General features: G+C 43.4%; 2 protein-coding genes and 1 long non-coding RNA gene across 4 annotated transcripts; all 3 read right to left on the reverse strand.

Annotated features, from left to right (window-relative positions):
• Window positions 1-81: 81 nt before the first annotated feature.
• On the reverse strand, window positions 82-7,488 carry si:dkey-283b15.2 (neuronal pentraxin-1). 2 transcript variants are annotated; one of them, XM_056444991.1, is made up of 7 exons: window positions 7,411-7,488; window positions 4,231-5,048; window positions 3,053-3,374; window positions 2,891-2,968; window positions 1,813-2,066; window positions 1,393-1,572; window positions 82-1,153 (listed from the first exon to the last, which is right to left on the reverse strand). In XM_056444991.1, exons 2-7 carry the CDS (start codon window positions 4,855-4,857, stop codon window positions 944-946), a joined length of 1,671 nt encoding a protein of 556 aa, XP_056300966.1. In that variant the 5' UTR covers window positions 4,858-5,048; window positions 7,411-7,488; the 3' UTR covers window positions 82-943. The 2 variants fall into 2 exon arrangements, with proteins under 2 accessions (XP_056300966.1, XP_056300965.1); XM_056444990.1 differs by having other exon boundaries at window positions 2,891-3,374; window positions 7,411-7,487.
• A 4,052-nt stretch (window positions 7,489-11,540) lies between these two features.
• Window positions 11,541-14,458, reverse strand: LOC130213403 (uncharacterized). The gene is made up of 4 exons (XR_008835466.1): window positions 14,380-14,458; window positions 12,717-12,748; window positions 12,011-12,141; window positions 11,541-11,661 (listed from the first exon to the last, which is right to left on the reverse strand). It is a non-coding gene; the product is annotated as an uncharacterized LOC130213403 (long non-coding RNA).
• A 1,235-nt stretch (window positions 14,459-15,693) lies between these two features.
• On the reverse strand, window positions 15,694-19,498 carry leng1 (leukocyte receptor cluster (LRC) member 1). Its single transcript, XM_056444999.1, has 4 exons — window positions 18,955-19,498; window positions 18,169-18,351; window positions 16,854-17,167; window positions 15,694-16,611 (listed from the first exon to the last, which is right to left on the reverse strand). The coding sequence occupies exons 1-4, from the start codon at window positions 19,084-19,086 to the stop codon at window positions 16,395-16,397; spliced, it is 846 nt and encodes a 281-aa protein (XP_056300974.1). The 5' UTR covers window positions 19,087-19,498; the 3' UTR covers window positions 15,694-16,394.
• Window positions 19,499-19,586: the final 88 nt, after the last annotated feature.

Below are 19,586 nucleotides of genomic sequence, written 5' to 3' on the forward strand. Positions count from 1 at the left end.
AGATTCAAGTCGTTAAATAATATTATAATTTGTTGTCATTTTGCCAGTTGACCTTTCTTGTTTGTGTTTGACCCCCACAAGTGATGAACAACAACCTTTATTTACATTTACAAGAGAAAATCACAAACGCACACAATTCGTAATGTCAAAAATCTAACCTGGCCTAATCTCATTGTTTATATACAGTAAACTTTGTAACACATATACAGTCAAGCCCAGATCATGTGAGAAATTAAGAAGCCACAGTGCAATGACTTAATCACACAAAATACACAGTTTCAAATGGATAATTAAAATAAATTGGGGGGAAAAAGTGATGCATGTCAGCGATTAAGTGAACAAACTGATGCATTGTCGAGTTTATGCTGTAAAACTCTGAGTTCAATCGATCGGCTCCGCAGTATTCCACCCAAAAGACAAATCTATCTATGACACGTACACTATTAGAGTTGTGTAACACAAATCAATTCTACGTTTTCTTTGGTACATTAGCTGTATTTTCTGGTACACCAGAAGTATCCAGATTACAAATGGATTCCTCAACACATTTCTATGACTATAATCCAAATTAACAACAGTTAGTCACCACAACAGGACACATGTACGGTCTGATGTCACCACAGTCCTACAGTATTACGTCTTAATAACAATATGACAATATGTCACATACAACACGAGCTCAGGATTACAGTGGAGCCCAAAACCTAAGGCCACTAAGTCTCTACACAGTCTCAATAAAAACACAGACACCACTTATTGATATTGATCTTTTTAAATAAAAGGTATCTGGTTAAGTTCAGAGGAAGCCATTGAGTTGGTGCCGCTGAATGATCATCCTAAAGCCAAAGGGACTTGTTTTATCCTCACACTTTTTGATCTATAATAAATGTTCTTAGTACATTCAAGGATCTACCCCCCCCCCCCCCCCAGGTGTTATGGCCTCTCAGTGACACGGGTCAAAGGGGTATTTGGCGACGCCTCCATGCAGCTCCACCTCCGTCTCGGACCAAGCCACGACGTCTCCTCCGAGGTGGCTGCCGCAGGACGCCAGGCTGGAGATGTCACTGGCAGTCAGGACATGTGACCACATGTGCACTCCGGACATCTCACCCACAAACGACTGAGTGGCATCGAAGCGGCCTCCCAGAGTGTCCTGAAGAAGAGGGAAAGGACATTCTCCATGAGCAGTGAGAATGTCATGCTCAATTTCTGAAATAAGATGCAGTCACTTAATGGCCTAAATAACCCCCTAAAAAAAGGCTTCTCTGGACTGTAAAATGATTCAAGCTCAGAGCTCTTTGTGGGGTATTTATTTAATATTTCGCATATTTCATTCTCATTGTTCTGCCTCCCTGAAATGTGCATCTACAGAGAATACATCTTTGTCTTTACCTGTTCCTGTCCCAGGATGAAGACCCCTCCAGGTTTGATAGGGTGCCAAGGAGAAAGGTTCATCCCGGACCCCCTCTGCACGCCGTCTTGGTAGGCCTCCCATTGGCCGTCCCGCGTGGACCAGGTCACACACACGTGGTGCCACTTTGCATCAGCGAGCGTCAGAGGGAGCGCCACAGCCTGCGGGTGAGCCATTGGAGAGGGTGAGACAAATAAATACATCCTGGGAAAACACTTTTTAAACATTAAATGTCTCTGAAGCTGCTTCGACGGCAGGGAAGTCTTTTAAGATATGCCATTTAAAGGAATTCCTTATAATATTAAGTAGGATAATACGTAGAGATATTTTTGAAAGAGTTTAAAATCGTATGCAATCAGCCAATCTGCTTTGTGAGGACTGTGTGTGTCCCCTCCCCCTACCTTGTCATCGATCAGCAGTTCCATGGGGTCGTCCCCCCACTCGATGAGCACCAGTTCATTGGCCTGTCCGGGTGCCGAGTAAGAAAAGGGCGTCCCCAGGCCGGGCCCCACGCCCGCCTTGATCCAAAGACACAAAGTCAGAGCGAAGATCTCCTGCATCAGCGTCTTCTTCACCCGGCCGTACATGTAGTTGCTTCTTATGGGGAAGCTGATCTGGAAGGCGTCCGGACTGTGAAGCTTTGTCCTGGCAGAGCCTGTTTTAAAGAGAGATGACATCAAACCATGAGAAAACTGGAATGGGCACTCGGTAGAGCGCATACCTTCGCATATCACAAGATTGGGCATTGAATTATGAACATTTTGGCATTAGTTGCATGCCAATTGGACAAAAATGTATCGTGCTATGGTAAAAAAAAGATTTTGACCTTTATTTATTTGTATGTGTGTTATTCGCAAAACTCAAAAAGTATTGAACCGAATCGCATGAAATTTGGTGGGATGATTGTTTATTATCCGGGGACCAGTTGATTAGATTTTGGGATCGATCGGGTCAAAGGTCAAGGTCAAAGGTCATGAACAGGTCAAATCTTCTTGAATCACATGGAATTTGGTGGGATGATTGGTTATTATCCGGGGACCATTTGATTAGATTTTGGGATCAATCGGGTCAAAGGTCAAGGTCATGGAAAGGTCAAAATCATTTTTTTACCATAGCACGATACATTTTTGTCCAATTGGCATGCAACTAATGCCAAAATGTTCATAATTCAATGCCCAATCTTGTAATATGCGAAGGTATGCGCTCTACCGAGTGCCCATTCTAGTTTTGTTTTGTTTTAACAGCCGTAAACAAGATCAACAATGAACTTTAAAACTTCATTCCTGATGATAAGAATGTGAGAAGATAATGATTTATGTTCAAATATCTATCATCCAAAATACAGAATTCTTTCATAAAAATGTGGGGAAAGTTTTTTATTTGTAGAAACATGTCCTGATGTAATATAAGAATCAGATATTACTGGTATTACTTTGAACACGTCTCATTGGCTGACCGGTCCCCGCGCTGGTTCCGTACCTGTGAGGTGCAGCTGGTGGAGCATCGCTTCCAGTTTATTCGAGTGGAAACCAGTCCTCGGGCCGGGTTCTCTGTATCCTGTGTGTGAAAGGTAACTATCTGCTCCATTACTGTGGTGGCCGTCATCGTCATGGTGACCGTCAGCATGGTCCGTGTCATCACCGTGGCGGTCATCACCGTGACGGTCATCACCGTGACGGTCATCACCGTGACGATCATCACCGTGGCGATCATCATCGTGGCGGTCATCATGGCTCCCGTTGTCACTGTGACCGCCATCGTTGTGGTCGTCCTTGTGGTCATTTGGGTGTCCATCGTCATGGCGGTCGCCATGGCGATGGTCTCGGCGGCTGCCGTCTTCGTGGTGGTGGTCTGGGCCGCTGTGGGCGGAGGTGCGATGGTGCAGCTGCTGCTCCAGAGCGCTGATCTTCCTCTGAAGCAGCTCCCTCAGAGAGCTGGAGGAGGTGATGGATGTGTTCCTCGTCTGCGGAGGGAGGTGCAGAACACGGTGAAGTGTGAGTCACAACGAGTCGGCCTCCCCTGTGAGGTCAAAGACATCAGTGGTGCTTTGGCCTCGACTCAAACTGACCTCAAGGAGTCACGCGTCACGGTCTGTCACCTGCACGTCTAAGAGAGGACCTGCCGCGATTCACATCCACTATTCATCCTTCAATGTCAAATGTAGCAGTCGGATATTAATTGTGTCTTCCTGTGTCTACTTCTGCTCCTCTTCGTCTTCAGGTAATCCAGGCTTTGTTGCTGTGCATGCCCAGATTACCCGTCTGTCGAGGGAGATTACAGTAACTACTGCGGATGCTAGACTAGTGCTGCCACCCCCCCCCCCCCCCCCCACACACACACACACATCTCCGCTACACACTAAACAGCTCCTGGCACCAGTCTGTGATCACCGTTGAGGGAGAAGAGCGAGCAGAAGTGAACAGTTAGATGTACCTGGAAAGTAAAAGCAGTGAGAATCTAGAGGAAACAGGACCAGCTCAAATGAAACGTGCCCGGTCAATCCAAAGCTTCAGAGCGACGTCCAACTGTGAGCCGCTTGTCGCTCTGAGGGACCTCAGAGTGACTCTCTTGACAATGTGGGGAGTGGCTTTATGCAATGAGGTAATTGATTGTTCTTTTCTAAGGACTTAGTGGGCTTACCACGCAGGGACTTAATTATTCAGCAATCTGGTGACGACAGACTGATAAGGGCCCGCTGCACATCACAGGCCTCCCTCTTCTTCCTCTTTAATTGTGTTATATTTACTTTAATCCACTTTTTTCTTTCTACCTATAGTTTTACTGGCCATGAGAGAAAAGTTCTGCCTGTCGTTGCTCACCTGCAGATTGTCCAGCCTCTCCTTCAGGGCCTGCAGCATCCTCTCCCTCTGCTCTGGGGACGATGTGATGTCCCCTGGTGTCACATGCTTATCCTTCTCCTGGTGGTGGATGCTGTGCCCCCCGTCGGCCGGTTGCCCCCCCACAGAGGTGAAGTGCGGTGAGTCCGGTATGAGGTTTCCATGGTGACCCTGCTGGTTGCTATAGTGCCCGGCCACCCCCGCGTGATGGGGGTGCGATGCCACGCCGAGGCCCTCGCACACGGTGAGCTTGGCCGTCAGCTCCCTGATGGTCTCTCTCTGGTCCAGGTTGGTCTCCTTCTGCTGGACAAGGCTCTCCCTCAGGTGGAGGATGGTGGCTTTCGCCTCCTCGCTCGCCCCCCACCAGCCAGCAGGAGGTGCACTTTGATGGCCTGGACCACTGGGACGTGCTGCCCCTACACCTGGACCCCCTGTAGGGAAGCAGGCGGGGTCTGCATCCGCAGGAATAGGGGTGCAAACAAAGCGTGGGTGAGCCCCGTAGTCATAGTCAGACCCTGAGCTGGCAGTCGAAGGGCAAAGGAGAAGTAAAGAAAACCCAAAGGGAACAAGGAACATGTGTCGAGACTGAGAGTTCCTCATGATCCCCATCCAGTAAGTCTAAGGAGCTTGGCTTCACATCAAAATGTGCGATGCCAGTTAAAGTAAAGGTTGTGTTGACTTGTTTGTTGTTGGAGAGGAGACATCAGGGAGCATGATCACAAAGATCTCCATCGTCAGAGGATCCACCCATCACAATCAGAAATCACAGTGTTCTCCCTCCGTCACCGAAAAATGAAAACCTGTCAAACAAAACACCAGATTTTAGATTTAGGGTTTCTATTCATATCAACAAGCATCATGTGTCCTGAAAGGCAGCTTTCGTATATTGAGACTCAGTCTGAGATGTGCTGATTCAGCTCTATTCCTGATTACAATGCTAATGTTGTTTAACTTTTTCTCATCTTTTGACATGTCTGTTTTTTATTTATTAGTCAATTTCCTCCAACCACAACCAGGACATTGAGAAGAGACACTTCTGGACCCGGCTGGCGTGTATAAACAGCTCAGCGACGCCCTTCCGGCCCCAGTTAGCTGCAGTCTGCCTGACCGGTGACCTTACAGGGCCGAACCTACCAGAGGCCGCCCGGACAAGGATTAGTCCCAATCACAAGAGGGACATCTTGACCGGACCCGACAGCGTCACAGGACCTTTGTCGCTACCTTTGGTGGGAACTTACTTTGATGGTTTTGACTTCCGGAAAGCCCAAAAGAACCTTTTGTTGAATTTGGTGTTATTATTTAAGTCTTATACTTGGAGGATGGTATTAAAAGCCGTACATTGTTTAAAATCTAAATCCCAGAATGATCCCCAAACGTCCGTGTGTCATGCATTATTCACCCTCTCCGCGTCATTAGGCCTGGCTGACCACTCGCACCGTGCCCTTCATTATACGGGGTCGGCATTTTGAAATGGCAGCTAAACCTCCTCGACCACCTGTTGCTCACAGTGACCAGGCTCCACTGTGTGTGTGTGTGTGTGTGTGTGTGTGTGTGGATAGTTCATACATGACTCACTGTACTCTATCAATAATGAAACACAGTGTAAAAATACCAACAAACACAGTCTGCTGTTTGATGTTGATCATTTCTGCCTGAATATAAAAACAATAACAAACGCCAATTTAAATATGTGTTATTAAGCCTCATAGTTCATTTATAAATAATTCCTTGTTTAATTCATTGAGAATCATCTTTGTCATAATGTACTTATTATCATTATGATAAAGAAACCGCCTTTGAACTTATACGTTGTGTCTCTGCGGTCCTGATTCTGATCAGCGGCTTACAGGAGAGACAGATGGTCGAGGTACAAAACCGCGTCGCAGCCAATCAGCAGCGCTCAGCCCTATAAGGTTATTACTTACCTCAAGCCACTCAATTAACCTGATTACACACAGCTGTGCCACCTGTGTGTGTGTGTTAATCCACGGCTCGTGCAACATTGCTTCACCGTATGTTCAAGGTGAATATTTAAGTAGTGCGATTAGTCCCAAATTAAAAACAGCTGTTCGACCTATGCTTTAAAAAAACAGTTTAGATGAGAATGGATGGCGTTGAAACTATTAACATCTCAGTGCATCACAAGATTAATGTCAACATCATTTTCTCTGGTCAGTGGTTCCCCCAAATGTGGTTGAGACACTTTTTCTAAGGTTAAGAAAAGTCTGATTGCTGGTGCTTCATCCACTTAATAGTCTGTGTAAAATTATATTTATGTCTTTAAATGCCTTTTTACTTAAATCTGTGAGATGCAAAAACAGCAGATTTAGTAGATTACAAACCTTAAAAAGCATCTCCTCATTGCTAATTCATTATATTTAGTTGTACATGATCTATTATTTGTTGAATAATGAATTAATCTACTTAGGAAATGCATGATATAACTGAACAATAAAGATACGGCCAAATGGAGCATTACTTGTCATGAAAAATCTTTAAAAGCTATTTACCTCTTCTCCTAATTACAGTCATGTTGTCCATTATAATAAGCACATGGGGAGCAGAGGCTTTTCTTCATGTTTCATCTCTGTCACCTTTACTCTGGTTCATTGTCACGGCCAGCGACACAAACAGTATTAAAACAGTGAGTGAAAATATGTATTTTATGACAGATTTGAACGCTCTTCAGTTGGAATCTAACAAACTCTGCAGCCTCTGAAACCTCCATGAAACAACATGTGTTAGAGAGTAACTATTTAATTGACCCACTACCAAACTCCTGACTCTTCCTGAAAAACTTAAAGGTGCACATTTAGTAGAACATCTCAAATATGTATAAATCTAACTAAATATTTTACATCTCGTGAATAAAGATGAATTACTTCAGGAATCCATCGACAGCCACATCTTTGGAGATGTCTCAACGTTGTGATACTGCAGTTACATTTAGTTTTAGTAACTGACACCGGCAATCTCCAAACTCATGCTTATTCTTTTCTTTCTTCAAGGTTTATGATCCTCTGCTTCTAAATGGTAAAAGGTAAACCGCCACACTACGGCTCTTAACTGTCTTCTGTTACACCTCGTGGAAATAATTGAACTAATATAAGACAACATTAACACATTAGTTGAGTTAAATTAACCTTGTAAAAGCGTCCTTACCTGAGAGTCCCTGAGTCCCTGTCCACTGTAGTGAATCAGTCCACCTCACACACTGATCAGATTGAGAGAGATTAATCCTGAGAAGAGCTCAACTCTTTCTATCCCTCCTTCATTGCCTCTACCTCTCTTTTCTCTCCTCCTCCTCCTCCCCTCCTTCAACGTTGCTGTGTTGTTCTTGGAAGACCACACCTCTTTTCCTGCCAGACTCTTTTGACTCTTGGACATCCTACTCGCTGCTCCATCAACTTTATTTCTCTCCTGATGATGTGCCTGTATTGGTTTTTTATATTATCCTTCTCTGACAACCTCCTTAAACACTTTTTGTATTTTAATTTGACCTCCACAGCCATCCGCTCTAACACAGCCATTGGCTCAGCTCCTCCAGCGAGGCGTCACACAGCTCACCTCGGCCTCGGGGAGCAATTGGCCTGATTAATTAGTCATCTCTTCCAGCCTGACTGACAGCCAGAGAGGCAGCGGCAGGACAGCAGACGACTGATTTAAGGTCAAAGAAAATCACACAACACCAAATAACGGAGCCAGCATGTTGATTACAGGTCAGATAACAGGTTTTAGACACGCAGGCAGATATCGGGCCTCTGGGTATTAAAACCGTAATAGGAGAAACTGAACACTTGCTAAAGTAATTGGTTGCGCAATTCAAGTCATGGTCACTTTCAAACGATAGTCACTTTGTTTTATTCTTCATTATCTTAAAATTGCAGGCGGTGTTTTAGTTGACCTTTAGGATAAGATGTTGTTGTCGTGGACTTTTCCATGACAGGATTGACAGCTTGAAATCTGATTAACAATCAGAGCAGTTGGACAAAAGAGCACTTGAACATCGTGATTATAAGAGATGTCCGTTCAGTGCGCCACGTGTTCAGCATGAAGGATTAAAAGGAAAGAGGTGAAAAGTCAAAATTGGTGCCCTGGCTGTGTCACTCTTTAGTTGTTATTACATCTTAATTACCAACATTCAGGTACCAATAAGTGTCTGAATATGACATGCCATGTTCTGTCTGTGTTCTCATCAGATCAATGATGTAATCACACAGAAAAGAGACACATCTTTGGTTTTGGTAGCTTTAATATGCCAGATACATTATTTAAGATAATACAGTCACACGGAGGGGACCCGGAACACCGAAGAGCTCCTCAATGGCAGGCGGACTGGAGGCTCCTCTGATGATGGGAAGAGAAGAGGGCTTTTGAATTGAGAGATGGATGGACACCCTGCTGAGGCAACGCACTCTGATCAGTTTTTCTGCTGTTGTTTTGTTCCGGTTTTGTCCATTCATTCAAAGTACTGTGTTGGCGCAGGTTGTGTGGAGAGACAATGAGCTGGTGAGAGGTGAAGTTTGAAGTAAAGTAAAGTAACACCTGAGTTGGGACATATTTACATGCTTGCTGTGCTGATTCTTTTATTACTGGCTTTATTTAATATTTATGGGAATTGTCAACTATTATGAACTAAATGTGTACTTTTGTTTCTTCATGCTTTTTTTATGCTTAAAGATACAGATGTAATGTCTCCAGACTACAGTCGTCACTTGTTGCACAACTATGGCTGTTGGTCGAATGCAGGGGAGGTGCTGCAGGACATGATGTCACACTATCGCCACCACGTGGGTAAAACATGTAACTGCATCAAAAGACAGCTTCAGTCAGACACCTACATGACTCCATGAAGTCCACCTCTCTAGCTTTATGGGCTCTTTGTACATGTATGTGCATAACATAAGTGTTTCTGACTGCAACTTGTCTAGCAGGCTCCAGGGCGCATTGGAAAACGTGGAAGTGTAACAAGGCAATTCAAATGAACAGAATATTGGTGGGGATAATTGTGTCTTTCCCAAACTTTGGTTGTGACTTGTCCCTAGGGACCATATGCAAACCTAGCATCTTGACAAACGGTCACTGTTATTTCCAAGCCTGGAAAAGTCCTTGAAAAAAAATGTGATCCCAAAGGTTTTGGGAAAAGTCAAAGTGTTATAATCACATGTTCATTTACGCTGACTTTGAAATCATTAATATGTTTTTAAAAGTAAGATGCTCAAAATATAAGCATTATTTTGTTATCATCGGTGCCTCTTCAGTGTTGGTAAGTTCTCTACGATCAATTTAAAATAAGCACCCGCAGTGTTATACAAATGATAATGATATTAATTAATTAAATTCCCAGTGTCCACCCTTATATTACAGTCACATTTTGTTCCCTTGCACCTACATCTATGTATAATGATAGATAAATGACCTTCTGTTCTGGTACAAAATCAGTAAAGTTAACAATTGTTTATGAGTTCATTTGAATGAAAGTGGAAATAAGTATACTGCACGTTGCTGGCTGTTTCTCCATTTCATTTATATCAACAGAATATAATAGTTAACTGTAATAACAGTAATGACTTTGAGTCAAATGGAAATCAAAAAACGAGAATACTTATTGTTTATAAAGTACATTCATACATTGTCAGATATTTTCACTATCAGAAATATGATATCATATAAATAAAGACATATTCAGAAGGTTTGTTGAACATGTATTTAATTGTGCTACACAGTAAATAAACAGATAAAATACTTGACATACAGTGTACATGAACATACTGTATGATATGCGACAAATGAAATGCATTAAAGCTTTTAGAAGGATTATTTCTCGTTCGTGCTGGTGGAGACGGGACCCTCCTCGCCCTCTTGGCTGGCGGGTGGTGTCGGGGTGGAGGGGCAGGTAGGACCTTCTTCCCTGGGTCTGGGAGTCTCTGGAGTGCTGAGGGGTTCAGAGGTCTGGGTCATCGGGTTAGTTGACGTCCACCCTCAGCTTCCCCAAGAGTGAGACAAAAGCCCAGTGGAGTCCTGCCTGTGAGACACAAACACAAGAGATGAATACTTTTGAACTCAACGACACATTGTTGTGTTAAACCTGGCCTCCACTGATGGATTCATTCTACTTCTGTAGTCTTGGAGAGGGATTACTTACTCAGTCCAGTGAAAGAAAGGAGACCGCCGCTGTCCATCTGGTCCTGTGGTCCTGCATCCTTCTCATCTGGTCCTGTGGTTCTCCATCCTTCTCATCTGGTCCTGTGGTTCTCCATCCTTCTCATCTGGTCCTGTGGTTCTCCATCCTTCTCATCTGGTCCTGTGGTCCTCCATCCTTCTCATCTGGTCCTGTGGTTCTCCATCCTTCTCATCTGGTTCTATGGTTCTCCATCCTTCTCATCTGGTTCTATGGCCCTCAACCTGAGTAAAAGAGACTTGGAGACTTTTCTTAACGTTAGTAGTTTTTACAACACATCTGTCTGGTCCAGCCACCTTCACCTAACTCTAAAAAACCCAGAAAGAGTCAAATGAACACCGGGATTTGGTAGTTTGATGGTAAAAGTAAACTTCAAAGTGAAGAACCGGAGTAAACTCATTCGCAAGAACAGCTGAGGTGATGATGTCATCAAGTGAGCTGCTGTTCTAAATGCAGAATGACCAGTCGAAAGAGGAATCAGAGGAAAAAGAAGGAGAAATACATTCATTACTGCTCTTAATCTGCTCATTTCAAAAGTTGAACTACTGGACAGAAGATGGCTTCTTTCGACATCACTTTCGTCTGTTTTTAACCACAATTGGCTTCCAAACCGGTTGTTATGTCACAAAATCATCCTCCATACACACCTCTTAGAAAGAGAAACTTTCAGCAGACGAATGTGAAGAAAGACTTCTCGTGCTCATGCATTTCTCTACACCACGAAGTCATAAGAAGCGAAACATGGTGCTGAGTAGAGGAAGACTTGAATGAATGACACAATAATAACCTCATCTGAGACAATCGTTCATAAGGGGTGCTGATACCTTCCCTGTCTGTGGCCAAATGTCCAACATGGCGTGCTCATATGGAGCACAGATGCAGAATCAGAGTTTCCACTCCACTGAACGTCAGCGGGGATTCCAGCGCTACTGGTTGTCCACTCAGTTTGAGACCTTAATGGATCCACATCCGTGACTCGGGCAACAGACCGCGAGGGAGTTCAGTGCAGGACTTCAGCTTCCTTGTGAGGTTTGTGCTCAAATGAGAGCCAGAGAACGGGAGACTTGTTTCCGGTTGTTGTTACCTGCTGCATCCTGCAGGGCGGCGCAGTTGGGCCTCTCTCGGACTGGCAGGGTGTAGACCTCAGGGAGGGAGGCGCCTGACGACAGGCTGTCCTCCTGGATGGGACTGGAGCCTCCGGAGCATTCCTCCGCGTCTGCATTGTCAAACTCCTGGTTGAGTCACAACAGCACATATCATTGAAAATATGAAATAAGCTCTCCTAATAGTACGGTGGAATTTAGCAATAAGAGACCGACAATGAGAATGCAGCCGCTCTGAAGTAATGACGCCCTGTCTGCCAGCTCAACAACAATGTCAGGTAAAAAGATGGCGGCAAAGTCAAGATTAAACGGAGAGATGGTTATTGAGGAGGCCTGTTTCAACTTCCATACTGAATCCTCATGCGGTTTATCAAGCCAAACTTAAATGAAAGCCATACCAGCATGCGTGCAAAAAAGGTGTGACACAACAAAGGAAGCAGAGAGAGGTGAATAGATCTCTTACATGTTGAAGACTTACATTGAACCCCACTCCTCTCTTACAGCACAGGCAGGTCAGGAGCAGCAGGACAAAGGAGACGAGCCCAGAGCAAGAGATGAGGATGACGACATAGGGTGGAGGAGAGAGGGAGGCAGCTCTGGTCTGAGAAACTGAAGAGAGAGAAGACAAATACAGGAGGGGAGAGGGTTTAACACCAACATATGAGGGTACCTATTGTTAGTTGTGAGTCAGTGAGAAGGAAAAAAGAGGATTCACTGAATCAGAAGAAAAGTGTAAAGTATTATTACACAGGTGTTTTGTAAAGAGGGAAACCATTGGAGCGTTTTCTTAGCAGCAGAATTTGGGAAACAGTGGAGAACCCCAATGAACAGCTTGCATCAGGGATTTTGGGGGGAAAAGCAGGAAATAAAATGAACTTGAAGATACAAATTAAAAGAAGATTGTCGGATTATTATAGGAAAGTAGAGACTTGAATTAAAATCTGAAAGTGGGATAATATACCATTCCAGTAAGGAAAAAAGCACGAGGGAAAGGGGAAATATTGGAAATGGCATTCCACTCAGGAAACACAGTTAAGAAGCAGGGGAGGGGTGGCTGGTTGTCATTGAGGTCAAAAGGGAGTGCTAATCGGGAAGGGTTGGAAACTGGAAAAGAGTTACTCAAATCAGGAAGGTTTACTACTCAGGTGAGAGAGGGAGGGATTGGGACATTTTTATTTTTGTACCTCAACGTAGTCGATTGTGGGGAGTGAACCATCTGTAGAAAAGAAAAGGGGCAGGGCAGGGTGGTTAAATACCCTTCAGGTATTTTTTTTAGGTTTCATTTAAATACTGCAGCCAAAATACGTCAGACATGATATTATTTATGACAAGAGAGAGTGACAATGACACCTTGGATTAGTCAGAAGGTGACCAACTCATGCTAAACATAAAGGACTTATATACTAAACAATAAACATCAATATTCAAATCATATCCTATCTTGTCTAAGTCTGTGTTTAATATAGGAGCATTTAGTTATTATATAACATAACATGCGCAAGGTATTCAGTAGGAAGTTTACTCTCCTAATAAACCTTTAAAGCTGTATTCACTGATATGACAATATATTCATTTTAAATGGTTGTCAACACAAATGCATTGTAGACATTAAATAATGATATTAAAACCAAACCTTTAAAATGTGGGCCTTTTACATTTTGTATTTGCGCTGTCTTAAAATATCCCAAATTCATTCGTGTCCCAAATCCTAAAATACATTCATTCACAAGGGCATGATACTGTAAACACTGCATACATAAATGTAAAAGCATATTTAATAATTTACCAACATAATAAATATTGTAAAGAGAGGATCATCAAAAATATAACAGGAAGAATTATTTATTTGAGATAGAAATGGCCTCATTTTGATTAACACTTGTCTCCTCTCTTGTTTTCTTGTATTTTAAGTGTTTACAACACAAACAGAAGAGGACATTTCACCCATTCTGCGCAAAGGTAAGTAAAGATGTGTTCAGCATATAAAACCACCTTCATTTCAAACTGTATGTATAGTGAACGGTCCAATCTGTTGCTAATTAAAATAAAAGTGTCACTCTGCATTCCAATAAATGTTTAGCTAATCACCTGTGAGCTTCAGCTCATGAAACAGAGAAATACATCTAATGACTGCTAAACAGGGGCTGAATATGAAAAGTATAAATAACCCTTGTGGCAATGCGTTCCCCTATATGCAACACAAACATATACACTGTGGGCTTCAGTCCCGGTGAACAATTCCTGTGCAGCGCTTTTCTTTCATCTTTCCCCAGACAGATGTCCAGACAGACACTGCATATAAAGAGGAGCCCAACACAGGGCCTTCTCCACCAGCCCGGTGCCAGCAGCTCTCATCAAAACAATACACCACAATACAATGACTGCACACATTACACAAACACAACACTCTGCCAGATTTTGGGGGAAGGAGGCATTTTCAGATTGAGAAAAATAAAGATGCCAGCAGTGGTTAATAGGTTAAATGATCTCCCGTGCCAAGCGGAGGCTATTTATAGACGATACCTCGCACTGACCGACGGGCTTAGCCTGCTTTTCATATGTACTGTTTTTAAATGCAATCGATGTGAGGCCCGAAATCGACACCCCCATAATATTTTCATCATGCAAACCAGCCCCGCTCCGGTTTTGTTTAAATCCGCCACGGAGACGGCTACAATAATAATTCGCATTATGTCTCGTATTTATATCGGCTGCACTCCCCCCATGTAGAGGCCTTTCCATAAACATCCCCCTCTCTCTCTCTTCCTTTCTCCAGCATCACTGACATGTTTTCAACCCCCCCCCCCCCTTCTTCTTCTTTTCCTCCTCGCCTCCGACTCCGCTCACCTTCCCTCTGCGGGGCTCCGAGGGCTCTCTCCGGGCTGAAGTACGACATCATCCCCGCCACCGCTACCATCACCCAGCAGTGTGGCCGCATCGTCGCCGCGTCCGGAGCAACAACAACAACACCATCCGAGCGACGCTGCCGACTGTCGGTGTTGGTGTCCTCCACGCTCCCGTCACCCCCGCCACGGTCTGTGCCGTCTCCGGGCTCACGCTGTCTGTGTCTCTCCCCCCACCACACCCCTCCTCCAAAACACCAACACCCCGGCTGCTTTCCTCCTAATAATAAAGAGCGTCTCCTTGCCTTCCTCGGTGTGCTCTCTCCCCTCCTCCTCCTCCTCCTCCTCCTCCTCCTGCTCTAATCTGCAATTAAACAGGGTGCGCGCGAGGCTCTATTGTGCATCCTCGGGCCGCCGCGCGCTGCACATGCTCCGCGCTCTGCTCCGTGTGTGCGGAGCGTGGCTGAAAACAACCCGCTGCTGCATATGCATATAGGCTGTATATTTAATTATTTATTTCTCCCTCTATCTCTGGGCTTCGTCTGTGTTGTTCTCCTCCGCCAGTTTACGTCAGACACGCGGCGCGCATTGTCATGGTCCAGCTCCATGTTCAGACCCGGAGGAGAAGGGGATCAATATATAAATATTTAAATATATTCCCACAGTGAGGTAATGGTCAGTGGGTTTATATCGATCTCATATCGAATTTGTAATCTTTTAAAATAACACTTCAGTTTTCATGAGGGCTTTGGGGTATGACGTAATTCGACTACTATTAAAAATATTAAATAATGTGATAAAATACGTGTTAATTCACCACGCCTACACGGAGTGAAAGTCTTCATTTTATTAACAAAAGAAAAACAAATTTTATCCGGATACATTATTAAATGTATTTCATGTGATATGGCGTGAACTGCACACAATGTAATAAAGGTTTTAAATTCAGGAAACAACAAAATAACAAATATGATAAAGGGTAATTTAGTTAGTTGCAAGTTTATGAGAAACACAAAACTAATGCAGTTTAAAACAGATGTGCAATATATTCGGCTTTCATAGAGGTTGTAATGTTCAGTTTTTGTTGAAAGCATTGATTTAACTTAATGGCCAATTTGAAGACTGCAGGACAAAGTCAAATAAATAATGTTGTGTGCACCAATAAATAGTCCTGATCCGATGTGAGGTCCTGGACCGGATGTCTGTGCACAGATTGTAAAGCTCGGAGGCAAAGTTGTAATTTGTGATATGGGACAAAATAAACTGAATTGAACTCATCAGTACCTAACATGTAAAATAATTGACAGCGATTAATAAAACAAGTTAATATCATACATTTAATTTCACATTGCAGGAAAAAAAATTGCACAGGTGTTACTAATAAAATGTATAATAGCATCATTCAATCTTCTGTTCCAGTCAGTCGTGACAGTGAGCTAAATACTAATAAATAATACTCGGACTAAATATAATTCAGCAGTTCTTTTTATTTTTTTACCTGGGCTTTACTGTGACATTTCAAACTGGGTTTGGGAACATTTATATGGCTTTTAAAAGTAAAATATACAAATGTACAACTTTGGGGGAAAAAGTGAATTTACGAAAGCCAGATTTGTGTTTTATCCAAATAAATGAATCTTAAAGTAATATATGACAAAGAAGAACTGGAACTAGAAAATTGTTGGAAATTCAGCTTCATAAATGAGTGAAATTATAAATGTTCTGCCAATTAACTCATCTTGTCTAATTGCTTCAGCTCTGCTCTCCAGTTTTCCTTTTCTTTACTGAACAACTTATTCAGTGTTTGTAGATTTTCTGTCATCCAACAATCTCTTGGAACTATAGCGAGAGTGTAAACAAGTCTACCAGTTGTTCATGTGTCTTCTTTGCTGATAGCTTCAAGCCCTTTGTGAGGACAACCCTCTGCCCCGCTGGCGGGATCACGAAACGCTGCGTTTGTAGCCCAATATCTATAAACTAACCATCCATTTCGGATCACACTCGACCAATAAAGAAATCTCAGGATTTTAATATTTCATCTCTCCAGCTATCTCGATCCCGCCTTTGACGCTTTCGAGCCAGTTCTGGGAAATAAACACTGTTGTAGGGCCTCTCCCTCTCGTTGTCCTTCCCCGCCTCCTTCCCTTTGCCGCTCCTCTGGTCCAGCAGGGCCTTGGTCCTCCTCCTCTCTTCAGCCTCCCTCTCCAAGCGCTCAGCTCGTAACCGTTCTATGGAGCTGAGAAAGAAAAAGCACATTTGTTTTTTCCTCTACCTCCATAAGGATTTGGTTTTACAGAGAATGGTATAGATTTCATAGCTAACTCTAAAATAAATAGTGAATAGTTATATTTCCCAAAATTTTGAAGTATCCCTTTGATATCTTTGAACAACATCTACTAAATAATCTCATATTAGATACTTCAATATTTACACTTGGTAATAATAATCTTATAGGGAACAAGGGAAAGTGACTCTTACCTCTCTCCGATGCTCTTCTTCACCCATTTGTCTCTTTTTTCCATTTTCTTGCCATTTCGGTATTTCCTGTCCTTTACAGCCAGTGCTTTCTTCATTTCTTTCAACGGGTCTAAACTATCTTTCAATCTGCGATCTCTCTTCTCTTTCTCCTCTTCACTTATTCCCTTCTTCTGGTCTTTTTCTTTTTTCTCCTCTTTTTCTTTTTCTTTGCTCTCCTCTATTTCTTTGCCGGTTTTCATGTACCACGGCGTGACCTCAGTCCCTGGTTGGGGTCCGAGAGACACCAGCAAGCCGATAGCTCGTTCCTGCTTCTCCTGCAGAAAACATGAGGAAAGACAACAGTAATTAAAATGTCTTGCGTGGTGACAGCGGAGTCAAACGATTTAGAAACTGTCAATAATAGTAAAATGATTCACTCTTCTTTTGGCAAATCTCTTGATGATTAAACTGTTTCACGTCCTTTGCCCTGAAATAACAGCTCTGAGCCTCTTGTGGTTGCATTAGTTTCCCTCCACTCTCCCGCTCCATCTGTTTCCTCTGCTGGTGTGCATAATGTGGCTGAACCGCATCCAGAATATATGATGTGTCTGGTCCACAACTACAAACAGACCGCTTCCCGTGATTTTAAACATCCAATTCAAAATGCCAGCATCTTTAAGTGAATGATGATTACGGTATTACGGACACAAGTGCAGCTGTTGTGTAAACATCTCAATGAATAGACGAGCCACAACAGGCACAGTTTACTCAACATGTGATCACCAGCTCACTCCCTGTGGGACAATAAACACAAGATCAGTTTGTGCCTGACCGTTCATAGCCGACGGTTGCCTGCTCAACACCTTTGTGTGAAGAGGTAATTCTACATTCAAAAGGCCTTCAATGCCGTTATCATTTATAATGATCACTACAACACTGATGGACGATACACAAGAACTTAAATTAGGAAAACACTGACAATCAAATGAGCAAAAGGGTGAATTTTCTTGACATAGCAGTTTGCCGAAGAATTATTACAATATCCACTTGTTTTTCCCCCTGGAGATTCAGTCACATCTCGTAGACTCAGATGGAGTTGATCAGTGAGATCGATGGTTTGGGATTAATTGTCATCCCTAGACTGTAACCCCTAAATCCTCTCACTGTAGGCTAAGCGATGACAACGAAACCGTCTCCATGAAAAGTGAACCAACTCTGTCTCTCGACAAGATGGGGCTGAAAGCTCTGGTTACCCAAGTTATTGGGTGTTATTATATTACAAGGGCAGAATTCAGTGCAACCTTTCAAGCTTTTTAAGTCGAGGTAGAACCATCACCGTTTCAGCTTTCTTATCCTTGAGATACTCATCATTCCCCTTCTTCTCCGAGGACTCCTCGAAGGGAAAAAGATTTAGATGCTCCAGAGGTCCACTTCCTCCAGTCGGTGGTTCATCTTCCCTGTTTTCTTCAGTTGAAGGGAGAGCGGCTCGGGATTTCCTTCTCAGAAACTCTGTACGAGCCTGTGGGGAGGAAGAGTCGTTATTCCCAACTAAATATACAAAGCCAGATAAAGGCTTCTTCATAATGCCTCATACAGCTGTTCCACAGGCTGTTATTGATTTACTGTAATTTAATGCATCCTGATTGTGGTACTTTACAACTACACTTTACAAATACTACAGCACAAATGTAAGTCTATAGTTATATAGTATAGGAGTTATAATAGCATAATATGAAATGAAGACTCACTACAAGCTTAGTTCTGATTTCCAAAGAACTACTTTTTAATCTTCAAGAATGACTTCAATAAATAAATAAATATGACCACTGTTAGCATGCAACAGAAACAGATATAACATTATGTATGAATGTCCACAAGCAGACGGACAATTAGTTGGAGCCCTATTGACGTATGTTAATGCAAGAAGTAAATAACAACATCTTTTTGATGAATGTGTTTGAGTGAACATGTGTTGGATGATGACGACACTCATGGGCTTGTGGAGTTGATCTGGATTCAGACTTTAGGTCTGCACATTACTCCTCGGGAGTCTCATCCGGCCCAGGAGCATCGTCCTCATCCCCGTGCCGGGGAATGACGTCACAACACGGGGGTCACCCACCTCTTGCTCCGCGCGCTCCACGCGACGCTGGGCCTCGCGCTCCTCCTCGGCAGCCTGGGCCTCGTCCTTCCGCACGCGCGCGACGTTGTCTTTGTTGCGGACGTGCCAGCTCTTCTTCGGAAGGATGTTCATTGTTGCCTTGGAGACTGTTGATGCTGCACGGGAGCAGTCGGGCTAGCTCCCACTTCCGCGTGAACGCGCACGGACACACACACAATTTGATAATTAAACAGTCGCGCTCGGAGAAAGCGGAAGTGGAGAAATGAGGAGGGCTGAACGTGAAGTCAGTAAACAGAGCGATGGGCCGTGTTGGAGCTGCTGTTGACTCCGCGGTACCTTTTTACAAATAACGCGAGCTAAGCTAACATCGTTCGAGGTTTGCTTCTTCCCAACTTAGTTAACACAACACGTTAATGACACAGCTGCGAGGAGAGGCGTTTAACTCGCTCCCTCACTATAAACTCGTCTTTTCAACACTAATAATATATAATTTACCACCAATAACTTGATGGAGTCAGAGCTGCTCCTGCTCACGGTTGCAGGAGCAAACAGGAACTAGTAGTCACACACCGGAAGTAAACAGTACACTTTTTTGCATTACCACAATTCTGACTCTAGAGGGCGCTATAAGT

The sequence above is a fragment of the Pseudoliparis swirei genome, chromosome 22 (genome assembly GCF_029220125.1).
Source record: "Pseudoliparis swirei isolate HS2019 ecotype Mariana Trench chromosome 22, NWPU_hadal_v1, whole genome shotgun sequence".
NCBI classification, from domain to species: Eukaryota; Metazoa; Chordata; class Actinopteri; order Perciformes; family Liparidae; genus Pseudoliparis; species Pseudoliparis swirei.